The sequence below is a fragment of the Bolinopsis microptera genome, chromosome 9 (genome assembly GCF_026151205.1).
Source record: "Bolinopsis microptera isolate Bmic1 chromosome 9, MBARI_Bmic_1.0, whole genome shotgun sequence".
Lineage (NCBI taxonomy): Eukaryota > Metazoa > Ctenophora > Tentaculata > Lobata > Bolinopsidae > Bolinopsis > Bolinopsis microptera.
In genome coordinates this window covers 10,327,892-10,339,638 of record NC_087080.1, presented here as the reverse complement: position 1 = coordinate 10,339,638, position 11,747 = coordinate 10,327,892, and the positions used below count along the sequence as shown (strand labels likewise).

Here is an 11,747-nt window from a genome sequence, read left to right as displayed (position 1 = left end):
TAAATTAAGCAATGGTAGGTGTGAATGATGACGTAAGAAACTCTTCCTAAATTCCCTAATTCCAATGACTGTGGCAGTTCCCCCGAAGGTAGATTTAGAGTAAGAAATGTATACTTGAATTTCTAGATTTAGAGTAAGAAATATGTACACTTGAATTACTAACACAACCGATTTATTATATTAAAAAATTGTACACATCCCATCTCAGTGCCCGGCAGCATCACGTGGCTAAGCGACCGTGTTATCACGTTTTTCACTTCTGTTTTACTATATATCATATAATATATAAGATGTGTGCGCTTTATATCCTGAAACTACCCACAGAACACACACTCAACCAGAAGATCAGATTGTATACATTATATCTTGTTAGGTGTGCATATTTGTGATTGCTGTTAACAAGGTATGTTTTCACACTTCAGTCCCAGTAGATCAAGCTAATTATTATTTAGCCGGCTTGTCGTATTATCGCCGTGCCTCTTTCCTTTTTTGTTGCACTGATCTCCAAATTATCTTACAGAACGTATTTAGTTTTATCTCATGGTACGTGCTGTTATTTTGCATCATTGTATTTGTTGGTGTATTTGTCTGCTTTTGTACACAGGAAACTGTGGTGAAGGGAGTGATTTTCGTGGCTAACATTTAAAGGTGGTCTTTGTTCTAACAAGCTCGTCTATTATTTGTGCTTATTTTTAAACCAGTCTAGCCTTGATTAGAGACATACATTGTAACAATTCGATCACCGTCCCGTATTTTGAGCTACACATCTGTTTATTCCTTAATATATAATAAAATATAAATGAGTACGTATAATTTTTGATGAATCTGATGCTAATTTTTGAGTAAGCAGCTGCTAAATTACAGTATTTAGTGAAGAGTATTTCTAAGTTAATTATTAAGTTTCAAGTTAATTATTAAGTTTCAAGTTAATTATTAAGTTTTGAAACCGGACACAAGTTTCCACTTCTCACACTCTGCTGACCAGGACATTTACTGAGACACCACATTAATAAATAAGTTAAAATTCCTAACAGATACCACTGATAAGATTGAGCCATTTGTTTTCCAGGTTATATTTTAGTCGCTTACGTAGTCTAATAACGGCAGATCCGCACTGGACTTCCTGTGCGCAGTGCACGTGACCAGTGTGCAAAGAGAGACAGAGCTGGATGGATTAAACCGGGCTTTGTCAAGAATCAGGACCGTGTTGATATCAGTAAATTGGGCTCTATTATTATCCTTCCATTGCGGCCGACAAAATGATGGTCGAAACAATGACATCCAATTACGCAGTTTTTAATGTACCGCATTTCTCCTAGCACGGGCCAGAGTTTAGCGCTTTATTGCACTGTGTTGGCTGGTCAATGATGTGACACAGCGCTCGGTTGCTCACAAAGCGGTATCATTACTTCATCAACTCTGAAAATATGGAGAAGGTGGCATTAAATGTTGCGTGCACTCCTGTAAGCATGGGTTCTCTGCAAAATGTGATAAAAAGGGGAAGAATTTGGAGCGGCTGATGTACATGATGATATACTGCTAATAACTTTAGTACAGTGTTCTGTGTACAATCCGTCCGGGGCCCCCTATACGGGAGACACACACCATGCAAACATCACCTTCAATTACCTTGATTGATTTCAGGAAATCTCTCCACCTTGATTGGCTGATCTTGCTGTCACGTGGGCTGATACTGCTCTCTGAGTGGTTGATTAGTCAGGTTTACCTCCTGATTGGCCGGTCTCCGTGAGAAAACATTCTCCGGAGATACCCCGGGGCCTGAGGTTTTTAAAAGTCTGTATCCACTGGAGTAGCATATAGTCGGGTCACGAGGCACCGCACCTGCAGCCTGATTGGTTGCGCGGGGTCACGTGGTGTTACAGCTGCATTCTGATTGGTTTTCAGGGGAAAAAACCAGATCTTGGCAGGGGACTTGCACAACATACTTGGAGAGCAGTCAATCACTTTCAACATATCAATAAATTCGTTTATATCAAAACATGATGAGGTATAGTGAATAATATCAAGATACATGACAGATGTGTGATGTAGGAGTTTTTTCTCACACTCGCTGGTGGCTGAGCGATGCAGGGGACTTGTTCGGGTGCAGACATTATTAATTCATTCTTTTCATCCGTTACAGTGTTACGTATACAGTTGCATTCAATTATTCCGTTCACCCAACCCGTTACAATGTAACGTATGTCGCAGCTAATTATTTCGTTCATTCTTTAGTTTTACAAAATTACTGAGCCTGCTTTCAATCATTCCACTCATCCGTTGCACGTAATTCCTATCATTCCAACCGAAATACCTGTATAGTAGACATTCTGCAATTCCAGAAGTAACAACCTATTCTACTCTCCTATTCTACTCACATATTATTGTCTTGGTCAGCTTCATGCTGCATGTTACTCACTAAATTGTAAGTAGTCGAACACTGTTCAACTTCTAATGAACTCCCCAATCAAGAACTTCTCCCTGGACGAGACCCCGGACTTCAGACGTATAATATTAATTTGGCTGCAGCGGTCGCGGTGCACTAAACGGCGATTTGGGTCGTTAAAATAAACGGTTTGAAACAGCGAATCTCGCTGCATATTTATTTGATGTTGCTGCAGCGCGGTATCAACTACTTCACCCTCATTAAATTTAAATAGTTACTGACGCTCAGGATCAATCAACTCAAATATGGTTTACTAAGATCTTTATACCAGGTTGGTATTTCTTGCATCACATTGACGTTGCGTTTTGAAAAGGTCTGAAATTGCCCATTATTGCTTTTAATTTCCCTCAATTTCCCTCAATTTCTGTAAAGGATACACCCTTCGTCTTTGTTCGTGTTAATGAGACATATTCAAATTTCATGAAACCTAGAGCTAGGCTAGATAACTTTGAAATACAAGTTTGATTCATGGAATTATACAACAGTTTATTTGGGTATGCCGAATATTTAGTCTTAGCTAGTTGAAATTTCAGCGCTGTATCACGTAGACTAGACATTAACAGTTGCAGACAAAACAACTGCACACCATGGTCCCCGTGATCACCATGACAACCAATCATCATCCTGACACCACAACACGTGTCACAATCCCGGGATTGTGATTGGCTGGAGAGTTTTCCATGTTTTACAGTGTTCATTAAGGAGAGTAATTGTGCGCAAGGAAGGAATCCTCTAGTTGTTGCAGACTCGGCTAAATACCCGGATCAATCCAACAATCCGTCACATTTTCTGGTTCAAATGTCACGCTTTACAGCTGAGAGACAGGCTTGTTTAATGATATGAATGATACGAATCTCTCGAGTGCAGTGCGAGCAATTCTCGTCCAGTATTAAAGGTTCTGACATCTTATCTGGGTTCTCTAAACATCCTTTTAAACATGTCTGATAAAAATTAATCTTTCTGGCTACCGGATTAACGATATTTGTAAGATCCAATTCGAATTTTGTCTCATGTCAAGAACAACCAAGAAGATTTTTACATTTTATATTTAATTAAAATAATGTAGTTAAATATTTGGGTGGAGATGTCGATCAGCTGGTGTTAAAGGACTTATTTGGTGTTATTGTCAAGGTTTTTAAGCTGACATCTGATGCTCTCCAAGGTATAGATGGAGAAACTAAATATGGTGCAATATTTAATGAAATTTAGAAATTTTATAAAACTTCATTTTAGATTATGATCAGTTGCTCCTACCAAGAACAAGAACTTAATAAAACATATTTACCATACCTCTAATGTTCAGTGTCTCCTATTCACTAATAGATCTGCTACCACGTGACATAATCCCGCCCTGATAATATTATGCTCCTACCAGGATGTAATACCAGGATTATCATAGGATATAACCAGCAAATAACTCCGTATAAATGCAACCTAGCCGTCTGTATCATCAACTTGTGCCGATAGAAATAATAATATCCGTGATACATGAATACCCGGCCCTGTATGGTCGACTTGTCGTCTGTCCACTAACACTCCTTCATCAATATAACACTCCTGCACCAAGCGAGCTACTAAAGTTTCAATCCCACGGTCTAACAGTTATTTATTACGCTCCTTAATACGCTCCTGATAACAGATCCTTGCAGCGCTCTCTCAATGGCAGATTGTCAATACCTGTACTGATTCCCGCCAATGACGATACGCTTCACGCTCATTACCGGGGTGATATATCGGGTAGTAGTCGTACTAACAGCTACAGTGCAGTCTAGAGCACTATGCTGGACGATTGTCCGGTTAATTGCCACCGGTTATTGGCTGTTAACTGGCATACTTTAGTCAGGCTAGCTGTAAAGTCAGCCAAGTGCTATGTTGTAATTGGACTGTGTTACAATAGTGGCTGGTAGTAGATAGTTCTTGTTAAGGTCGAGTAACAGATAGTGGATCACGTGACAGATAGCGGATCACGTGGTGGATAGTAGATAGGTGATAGGAGAGGATGAGGTAATGAAGTTGTGGTGGAGAAGTTTTGATAGTAGAGTATGGATTATAAATAACTTGTTAGGTCATTCTGTATAACCCATATTATAATCTATTGTACTATGCTCCAGTAAAATAAATACCATGTCGAGACTTGCTATAATAGGTTACATTAAGTCAAGTAACTTCCTCGCTGCTTAAATCAATATTTTACTTTATAGCCTTTATATTCACGCAGTCGACTAAATATTTAACGAACATCTCCGCTAAATAATATTCGGTATTGACGCCTCATCATTGAGTGAGCTTTAGCGACTAGCTTTACATATTTGGTCCTTATCACCAAAAAGGGTTGTATCTAAGAGCTGATCTCTGTAAACCGCCACACTCGTATACAATCCACGGTAATTTAAAATTAATAGTGCTGAAGTTACACGGCCTCGAACCATCGGATCTGTAATAATAGCTATCAGCCAATATTAAGAATATTATTATCGTTGTATTTAATGAGGAACGAATATAATTTCTCGAGCCATGCGGTCGCAGATAATGATAGTTGAGCTATGTTGCCAATAGTAATGCTTCGATAGCAATAAAAGTACCCTGAGAAACTACTACCAGAAGTATTGAGGTTTCAGCTCAAGGAAGTCGGTCTCTCTAACGGCCTCCCAATTAGCCAGCCAAAGATGTCGGATGCATCATTGCAATTGAACGTGGTACTAACGTTACTTATGCTAATTACGTTAATTACATTGAGCGTAGTGTAGTTAGACGCTGGTGTATCCAATCACTTGTACAGTTAGACGTGATCAGACCGATTACATTAAATAATGATATCCTGAATATATATATATTATATATATGAAGTTGGACGTTTGTAGCTTATGTGTGTTTCGTTCTGCTTTCTTCTATCTGGTTTGACAGTCGCTATCATTACCTATCGGCACGTGTTATGACGTTGTGCGACGTTGTGCGACGTTTTTGAGTGACATGACACGGTTGTACGTGACACCATATGTTTTAATTTCTCTTTCTTCCGTCTGGTCGGACCTTATACTTCTATTTTACCGTTAGGCGACGTTAATCATGATGGTATGACTATCATTATGCTTGTACATTAGATAATACATATTATTTAATCCAGTAACATAACCCGTTTTACTGCTTTTTATGCTTACCACAACCATAAAGAATCATATTATGTTTACCTTTCCATTTTGGATTCACGTTTTTTACCGACCGTTTACTCCTCGAAACCCAGACGAAATTCTATTTTTATACCATCTGTCCAAAAAACTGATTATTATCTCTGAAAATTCGCACCTTTGAAATGTAACCCAAAAATAGCTCTACAGTTTAAATATCACAAAAACTTCTCGAACCCTAGATATAAGCCTATACACGACGTGCTTTACATCACTAAAATTCCAGAGGATAAGAGAAAGAGAGAGAGGGAGAGGTAGATTGAGCTCAGTCAGTAGTCACTCCCCCACGGATTCTCTATGTTTGTTTGCTGTGCACGGTTGTTACACACGATGATAGATAATCGTGTGTAGTCGTCTCTTGTCTGTTGCTTGATGCGTCACCCTCACTTCATCTGGACACTCGGAACAGTGTGCGCTGCACTCGTGCGGAATATATGCGAATATATGCGGAATATGCGGGGAACTCATGCGGGATTTGTTTTGAATTGTGGCGGAATGTGCTGCTGGTTGACTGTACGGGGGAGGGGGTGGGTGTGTGTGTAGGAGTGTACTAGCACTGGATTGGAGGAGTGTTTATAATAACAGTGGGAGGGTCCCTGCTACTTAGACTCAGTCTAGCCGTGTTTTATCAGTTTATTATTGTTCAGCTCAGTTCTGTTGCTCAAAACTCTCCAGGTGGCATCTTGGGCAGGCAGCTGTCTCAAGTTCCAGTAGTTTTATAGTTAATCAGTACCTAACCTAAAGGATTTCTCGAGTTTAAATTATTAACTTGATTTTGTCTCCCACTTAAATACGTGAGCTTTTCGTCTGCTGCTTCTCTCGGATTTATATAAATTACTCTGTTAAACGTTTATTTTATATATAAATTACCCGGTTTAATACCCCATTAAATATTCGCTTTAAACCAACCCACGTGGTACTTAGCCAGCTACAACTATTTATCAAGACACTCCCTGGCCTCTTTACTCATATCTTCATATATTCTGTAGACTGGAACAGTCTAGTACCAAACTTTAAATTGGCCCTAAAACACCACAATTTAATTAAATGCCATTCCTACACAAATCCTCCTGGATATTCATCACGTCCATTATAATCCGTTCCGCCCTTCCACTACGTAGAAAACCTCTGAAATCTGTCGCTATTATATAACTACTTGGTATTGGAAGTCGCATCTTCAACATTCGTGATTGCAGGGATTTAATGGTAGCTTTTTATATTACAACCAATCAGTAGTCAGTAGTCACCCTGCGGGAAAACTTCAAACAGCTGCATCGTGCATTCTCAGGAGGTATGAAAATAGGTACACCGCGCTTATACCGCACTTATACCGCACTTATACCGCACTTATACCGCACTGCTAGACGTTCATTGTGTCGAGTATTTTCTATCGCATGCCGGTTAGCCTGGTCTATCAGTCCGTATGTTTCTTTCATTTCCTGGTTAATCTTGCAGTGCAGGCATGCTCTCTGAATGTCTTCAGATCTACTTCCAGGTTCACATTACGTCAGAGATTGACAAGATGACGTCACCCCACACTTACCCTCTCATTTATCGCATTTCTTGACAGTTTTCTCGAATTTCTCGAAATTGGCTAATCAACTTTCGTGATATGTTATTAAGGAAGTGTGTAGTGGTGACTGGTGCACCTTTATATCTTGAAACCAAGTATTGTTGTTATAATTACCATTTCAACCGGGACATTTACCAGATTAGGCGTTGATATGACGCGGACAGAGCAATGATTTGTTATTTAGGAGAGTAATTTCATAAGCGCTGTCACATGCGACTCATTTTATAATTATCGATGATTAAGTTATTGCCTAAATTCCATCTTTGTCATTCTGTCCACTTTGCAATTTACTCCTTATAATGAAAATCATCGCAGTACAATTTAAAACATTCAATGGTTCTTCCCTTTACAGTTTTATCACCATCCCACTGGTCTTTGTGTTTAAATAACTTGCTTACCAATCAACATGCAATCACTGACACCTATCAAGACCAATAATTGACTCATCATAAGATGGTGCACTGTAATTAAGTTCACATACCTTCACTTAAATTAATAAGTTCACATACCTTCACTTAAAAACTTAGGAATCCAACAATCGAGCCCTCGTTTATCAGCTATAACCGTCTAACAGGATCAATATCCTCACACCCTCGTGGTAATTAGAGTGTTCCCATGGTGTCTAAGTGGGTTTACAAGGGCTCATCTCGCCCCCGTTCCCGGTCAACCCTCTAGGTCATCCCCCTCTCTCTATCCTATTAGTCCAGTTAAACTGTTTGCAACAACTGATAAGTAACGTGCGATAAGTGTTTGCAGAAAGTTCCACTCCAGGATCCCACGAGGTTGAGTTAGACGAGTGGAGAGTGAGAGCTGTTCTGGTTTCTCTTTGTTGTGCTACTTTTTAGTTCTCAGATGAGCTGTACTATTCGACCTCTGCTCGCTTATCTTCAGTTTCAAGTCCGTGAACAAGTTTCCAGTGCTCATCAATTCTCGGCCCATTTGTTCTTGATACGCCCGACTTCTTTTACGTTTCAGCATGTCAATTGGGAGGTTGTTATGATTTACCTAAAGTTTTTAACTCCAAACGAAGATCTTCGCAGACATTATGTTCTGAGTAAACAGCCGACACTGGGTCAAACAATAAACAAATGCCCACCTGCCCCGGCCCTACTAGCCCCCCTACCTAGCTCCCCATTACAGTTTCTCAGATTCTTTTTGCAAACAACTCGGTGTCCAATATCAAACTAGAGCATCTGAGAGGCGTGCCCGTCACGTGACGAGCTCGTGTCCAATAACAACAGCCTTGTCTCATCACGTGACCCTGAAGTGTGGTTATCAATTTCAAAACATTTGATCGGATATAAATAGACAGCATGAATCATCTGCTTAACTTCTCCTCGTGTCTCAATTGGCCCTTCTTTTCTTGCTTTTGTCGAATATTGAAGCCCATCCTTCGGAACATTTTTCCTTCCATTATACAATGAATGGACTATAATTGATTCCCACGCCAACCCTTCTAAGCATAACATTGTGTGCACTTTTTGTCATTACACCGCCTATCCGGTGGCATTTGGTGACATCACCTTATAAAGCTTTAACAAGTCCTGTGTTTGCTTACTTACTATTATACGCTTGCTAACCGTCCCGCCAAGTCCCTCTCGTCAGCTTTCCCAACGCTGATTGGTCAATCTTCAGCGCTGTCGCCGGTGATAGGTCAATTATTCGGCTCGTCCTGCTCTGATGAATTGTGGAAATTGTCACGTGACTTTGATGATCGCTAGCTTGTTTTTAAAGTAGATGAATGCCCTTTGTACTGAATATTTGATTACCTGATTAACATATGTATTATTTGAACACACGTATTACTCTCTGTGAGGTGTGTGATGGGGAATGTGTTTCAGTTAAAACTCTCCCCTAGACTCCTAGTCTGTCTGTTTGGTGTCTTCACTTGTTTTACTGTAATTCTGGTGTGGTGGGGTTTAGTGGGGTTTGGTGGGGTATTGTTCAGTGTGGTGTGGTAGAGTGTAATGTACTATATTGCTACTCTCCAGCCAGTGCTAGTTGAGCCAAGTGGTCATTACGTCTAGGCATTGTGGAGCTGCTCAATGATTTGACTGCTCACACAGTAACTAAACCACATAACCTGGGTTAATGTAGTATCTAGTTTAGTTACGGTTGTATGGTCTGGTCTCCACAGTAAGGGTTTGTGTATGATGATCATTGTCCGTACTCAGAGTACGCCACTCCAGTCCTTCACAAGACGCCGGGTCCCGTTCTCATCTCTTTTAAACATCTCGTACTCTACTCCGAGACTTTAGATACGATACGTTACATTCCATTACAAACGCATGATTCGCTTTATTCCACGACACTCAGTTTGATTTAACCTCAAACTTTGGTCATCCTTAACAGCGGTCACCTTGATAAAAACATCATGATCAAATATATACAAGCGCTCCCTGATGCTGACACATCCCAATCTTGTCATGTTTGCGTGCACATTTGATACACTGTTACCGGTAAAAACAATCCTCATAAAACCTTCCCAAGACAGTGTCTACTACTCCTTGCTAAATAACAGAGCTTGCAACAACATTCGGGGTTATAACAACTTTTAAACAATATTATTATATGTAAAATATAATATAGTAAATAATAATGGACAGCAATGTGCTATTTGAACTTGCTATTTACTGTAAGTTTGATATTGCATAACCAGGCAAGGTGAGTGACACTGTAGCGGTTCTTCTCTTTGAGTCCATGCTTCCTGAGCTTTTACGTCCTAACACGTTGAGAGACAGTCCCGGTAACGACTAAAAGAGAACTGGGGCAGATGGAGGACCGAGCAAGAGAGAGAGAGAGAGAGAGAGAGAGAGAGAGAGCGAAAGAGAGAGAGTGAGGACACCTTGTGGCTACTCAAGGTGGTTTTGGGAACGGAGGTATAGTGGCACTCTGGCTATGACCATGCTGGTAGTGTTGCTCTAGCTCTCGCTCTCTTGCGCTTCTTCCCATCTCCCTTGTGTTCTAATGAGTCCGGCTCGCTCCCTGTTTTTCTCTTCCTTTGTGAGCCCGAGTACCGAATACGGGGCTGGCGAACGTGTGCTTGTGGTGTGCTTGTAGTGACGTTTATAACTGTGGGGCCGAGAGTTGATGTTTCAGGGGTCGGTAATGTAGAACAGATTATGTAATTTTGTGCTTTGAGAGCTGGTCAGGTGGTGGCATTAGTTAGATTCAAATTAGTTGTCTAGCACTGAGCACACCACTTCTTTGTCTGTTTTGTTGCCTGTAAGTTACTGCCTATTTTAGATGTCTGATTTCGTCTCAAGGTTTTAGACTTTGCTGTCAGTTTTTATATTTATTCCCTACATGCAGAAACTTTTTTTTTCATCTCAATTTCCGGCTTGTTTGATCAATTGGTTACAGTGATGGACGTTTAACCTACTTTTTGATTGGTTAAATAATACTTATTTCGCTACCCACCCAAATCCCAATAAGTCCTTATGTAACACTTAGTGTTCCAGCTTTCCATCTATCGCCTTATTACTGGTCGAGCTTAAACTGTCTGCCAGATCCGAGGACAATTACATATAACACGTGAATATTGCTCCTTTATAAAGATAACACGTGAATTTTGTGAGCGTTTAACCGCTCAAAAATGTCAAGTTTGGGCACTGTTTAACCAGGTTGAACAGTAATTATACCTGAGATGTTTCTAATAGTAAATCTATTACCTTGTGCATCGTGGTATTGTCTTTTGTTTTCTCTCACCGTTTGCCTCGATGACTTGAACCCGTCGTGATTTTCCTGATCTCCATCGTGATCTACCAATTACATTTGCTGTGATTTCACATTATAATAATATCGTGGTTTGATATTATTAAGATCCGATTATCACGTAATTACTTAATATCACAACGTTATTCCGAGGACTGTAATTTAAATAACGTTTTGTTCACACTGTAGCTCGAAGAATCCCCTTTTAATGTGCACGTGATAATATGCAGCTAATTCTTTGTGGAATCATCATACTAGGTAATCTCCCTAAATTATTTTAATCACAGAGTTGTCAAAATGCAAATTTTACTCACAAACCTCACTGATTTATTCTTGCCACGTATTTTGTAACATCTGACCTACAAACCAACTCAAAATCAATACACACAATTCAGTACCTCATACTGAAGTCCTCATTACGTAGTACGTATACATAATCACGAAGTTAAACTTTATCTTTTGAAATTATCCTCAATCTTTTCATTTGTTCGACCCTGACCCTGTCCTAATTTCAGCGTTTAGTGGAGAGCTGTGCACGGTTGAAGCTACTGACTGCGGCTGCGTACACGGCACGTGCAGTGACGACCCCCACACCTCGTGTATCTGTGACCTGGGATGGATGGGCTTCAAGTGTAACGAGAAGATCATCTCCTGCGAGTTTAATCCCTGTCAAAACGGAACGTGAGTACTATCTGTTTTTGTAGCAAGTTTTTTTCCCAGGGTTTATGAGGTTTTCTGCATAATTCTTATCAAATTCGTTTAAACGTGATGCCCGGCACAGTGTACGTGTTTTGGACAAAAAACAATGGAAATTACCATTACGGTCCTT

General features: G+C 40.1%; 2 protein-coding genes across 3 annotated transcripts in view; both read left to right on the top strand.

The window, feature by feature from the left end:
* LOC134820882 (cilia- and flagella-associated protein 144-like) overlaps positions 1–11,747 on the top strand; it is a 66,074-nt gene that overhangs the window by 15,370 nt on the left and 38,957 nt on the right. The window lies entirely within an intron of this gene.
* Positions 1–11,747, top strand: part of LOC134820866 (neurogenic locus notch homolog protein 2-like) — a 54,763-nt gene that overhangs the window by 15,370 nt on the left and 27,646 nt on the right. The window contains exons 2-3 of one of the 2 annotated variants that reach the window (XM_063831513.1): positions 11,109–11,176; positions 11,434–11,599. In XM_063831513.1, coding sequence (XP_063687583.1) covers positions 11,143–11,176; positions 11,434–11,599 — 200 coding nt within the window. In that variant the 5' untranslated portion in view covers positions 11,109–11,142. The remainder of the gene's footprint in view (positions 1–11,108; positions 11,177–11,433; positions 11,600–11,747) is intronic. The other variant, XM_063831512.1, reaches the window with a different exon arrangement.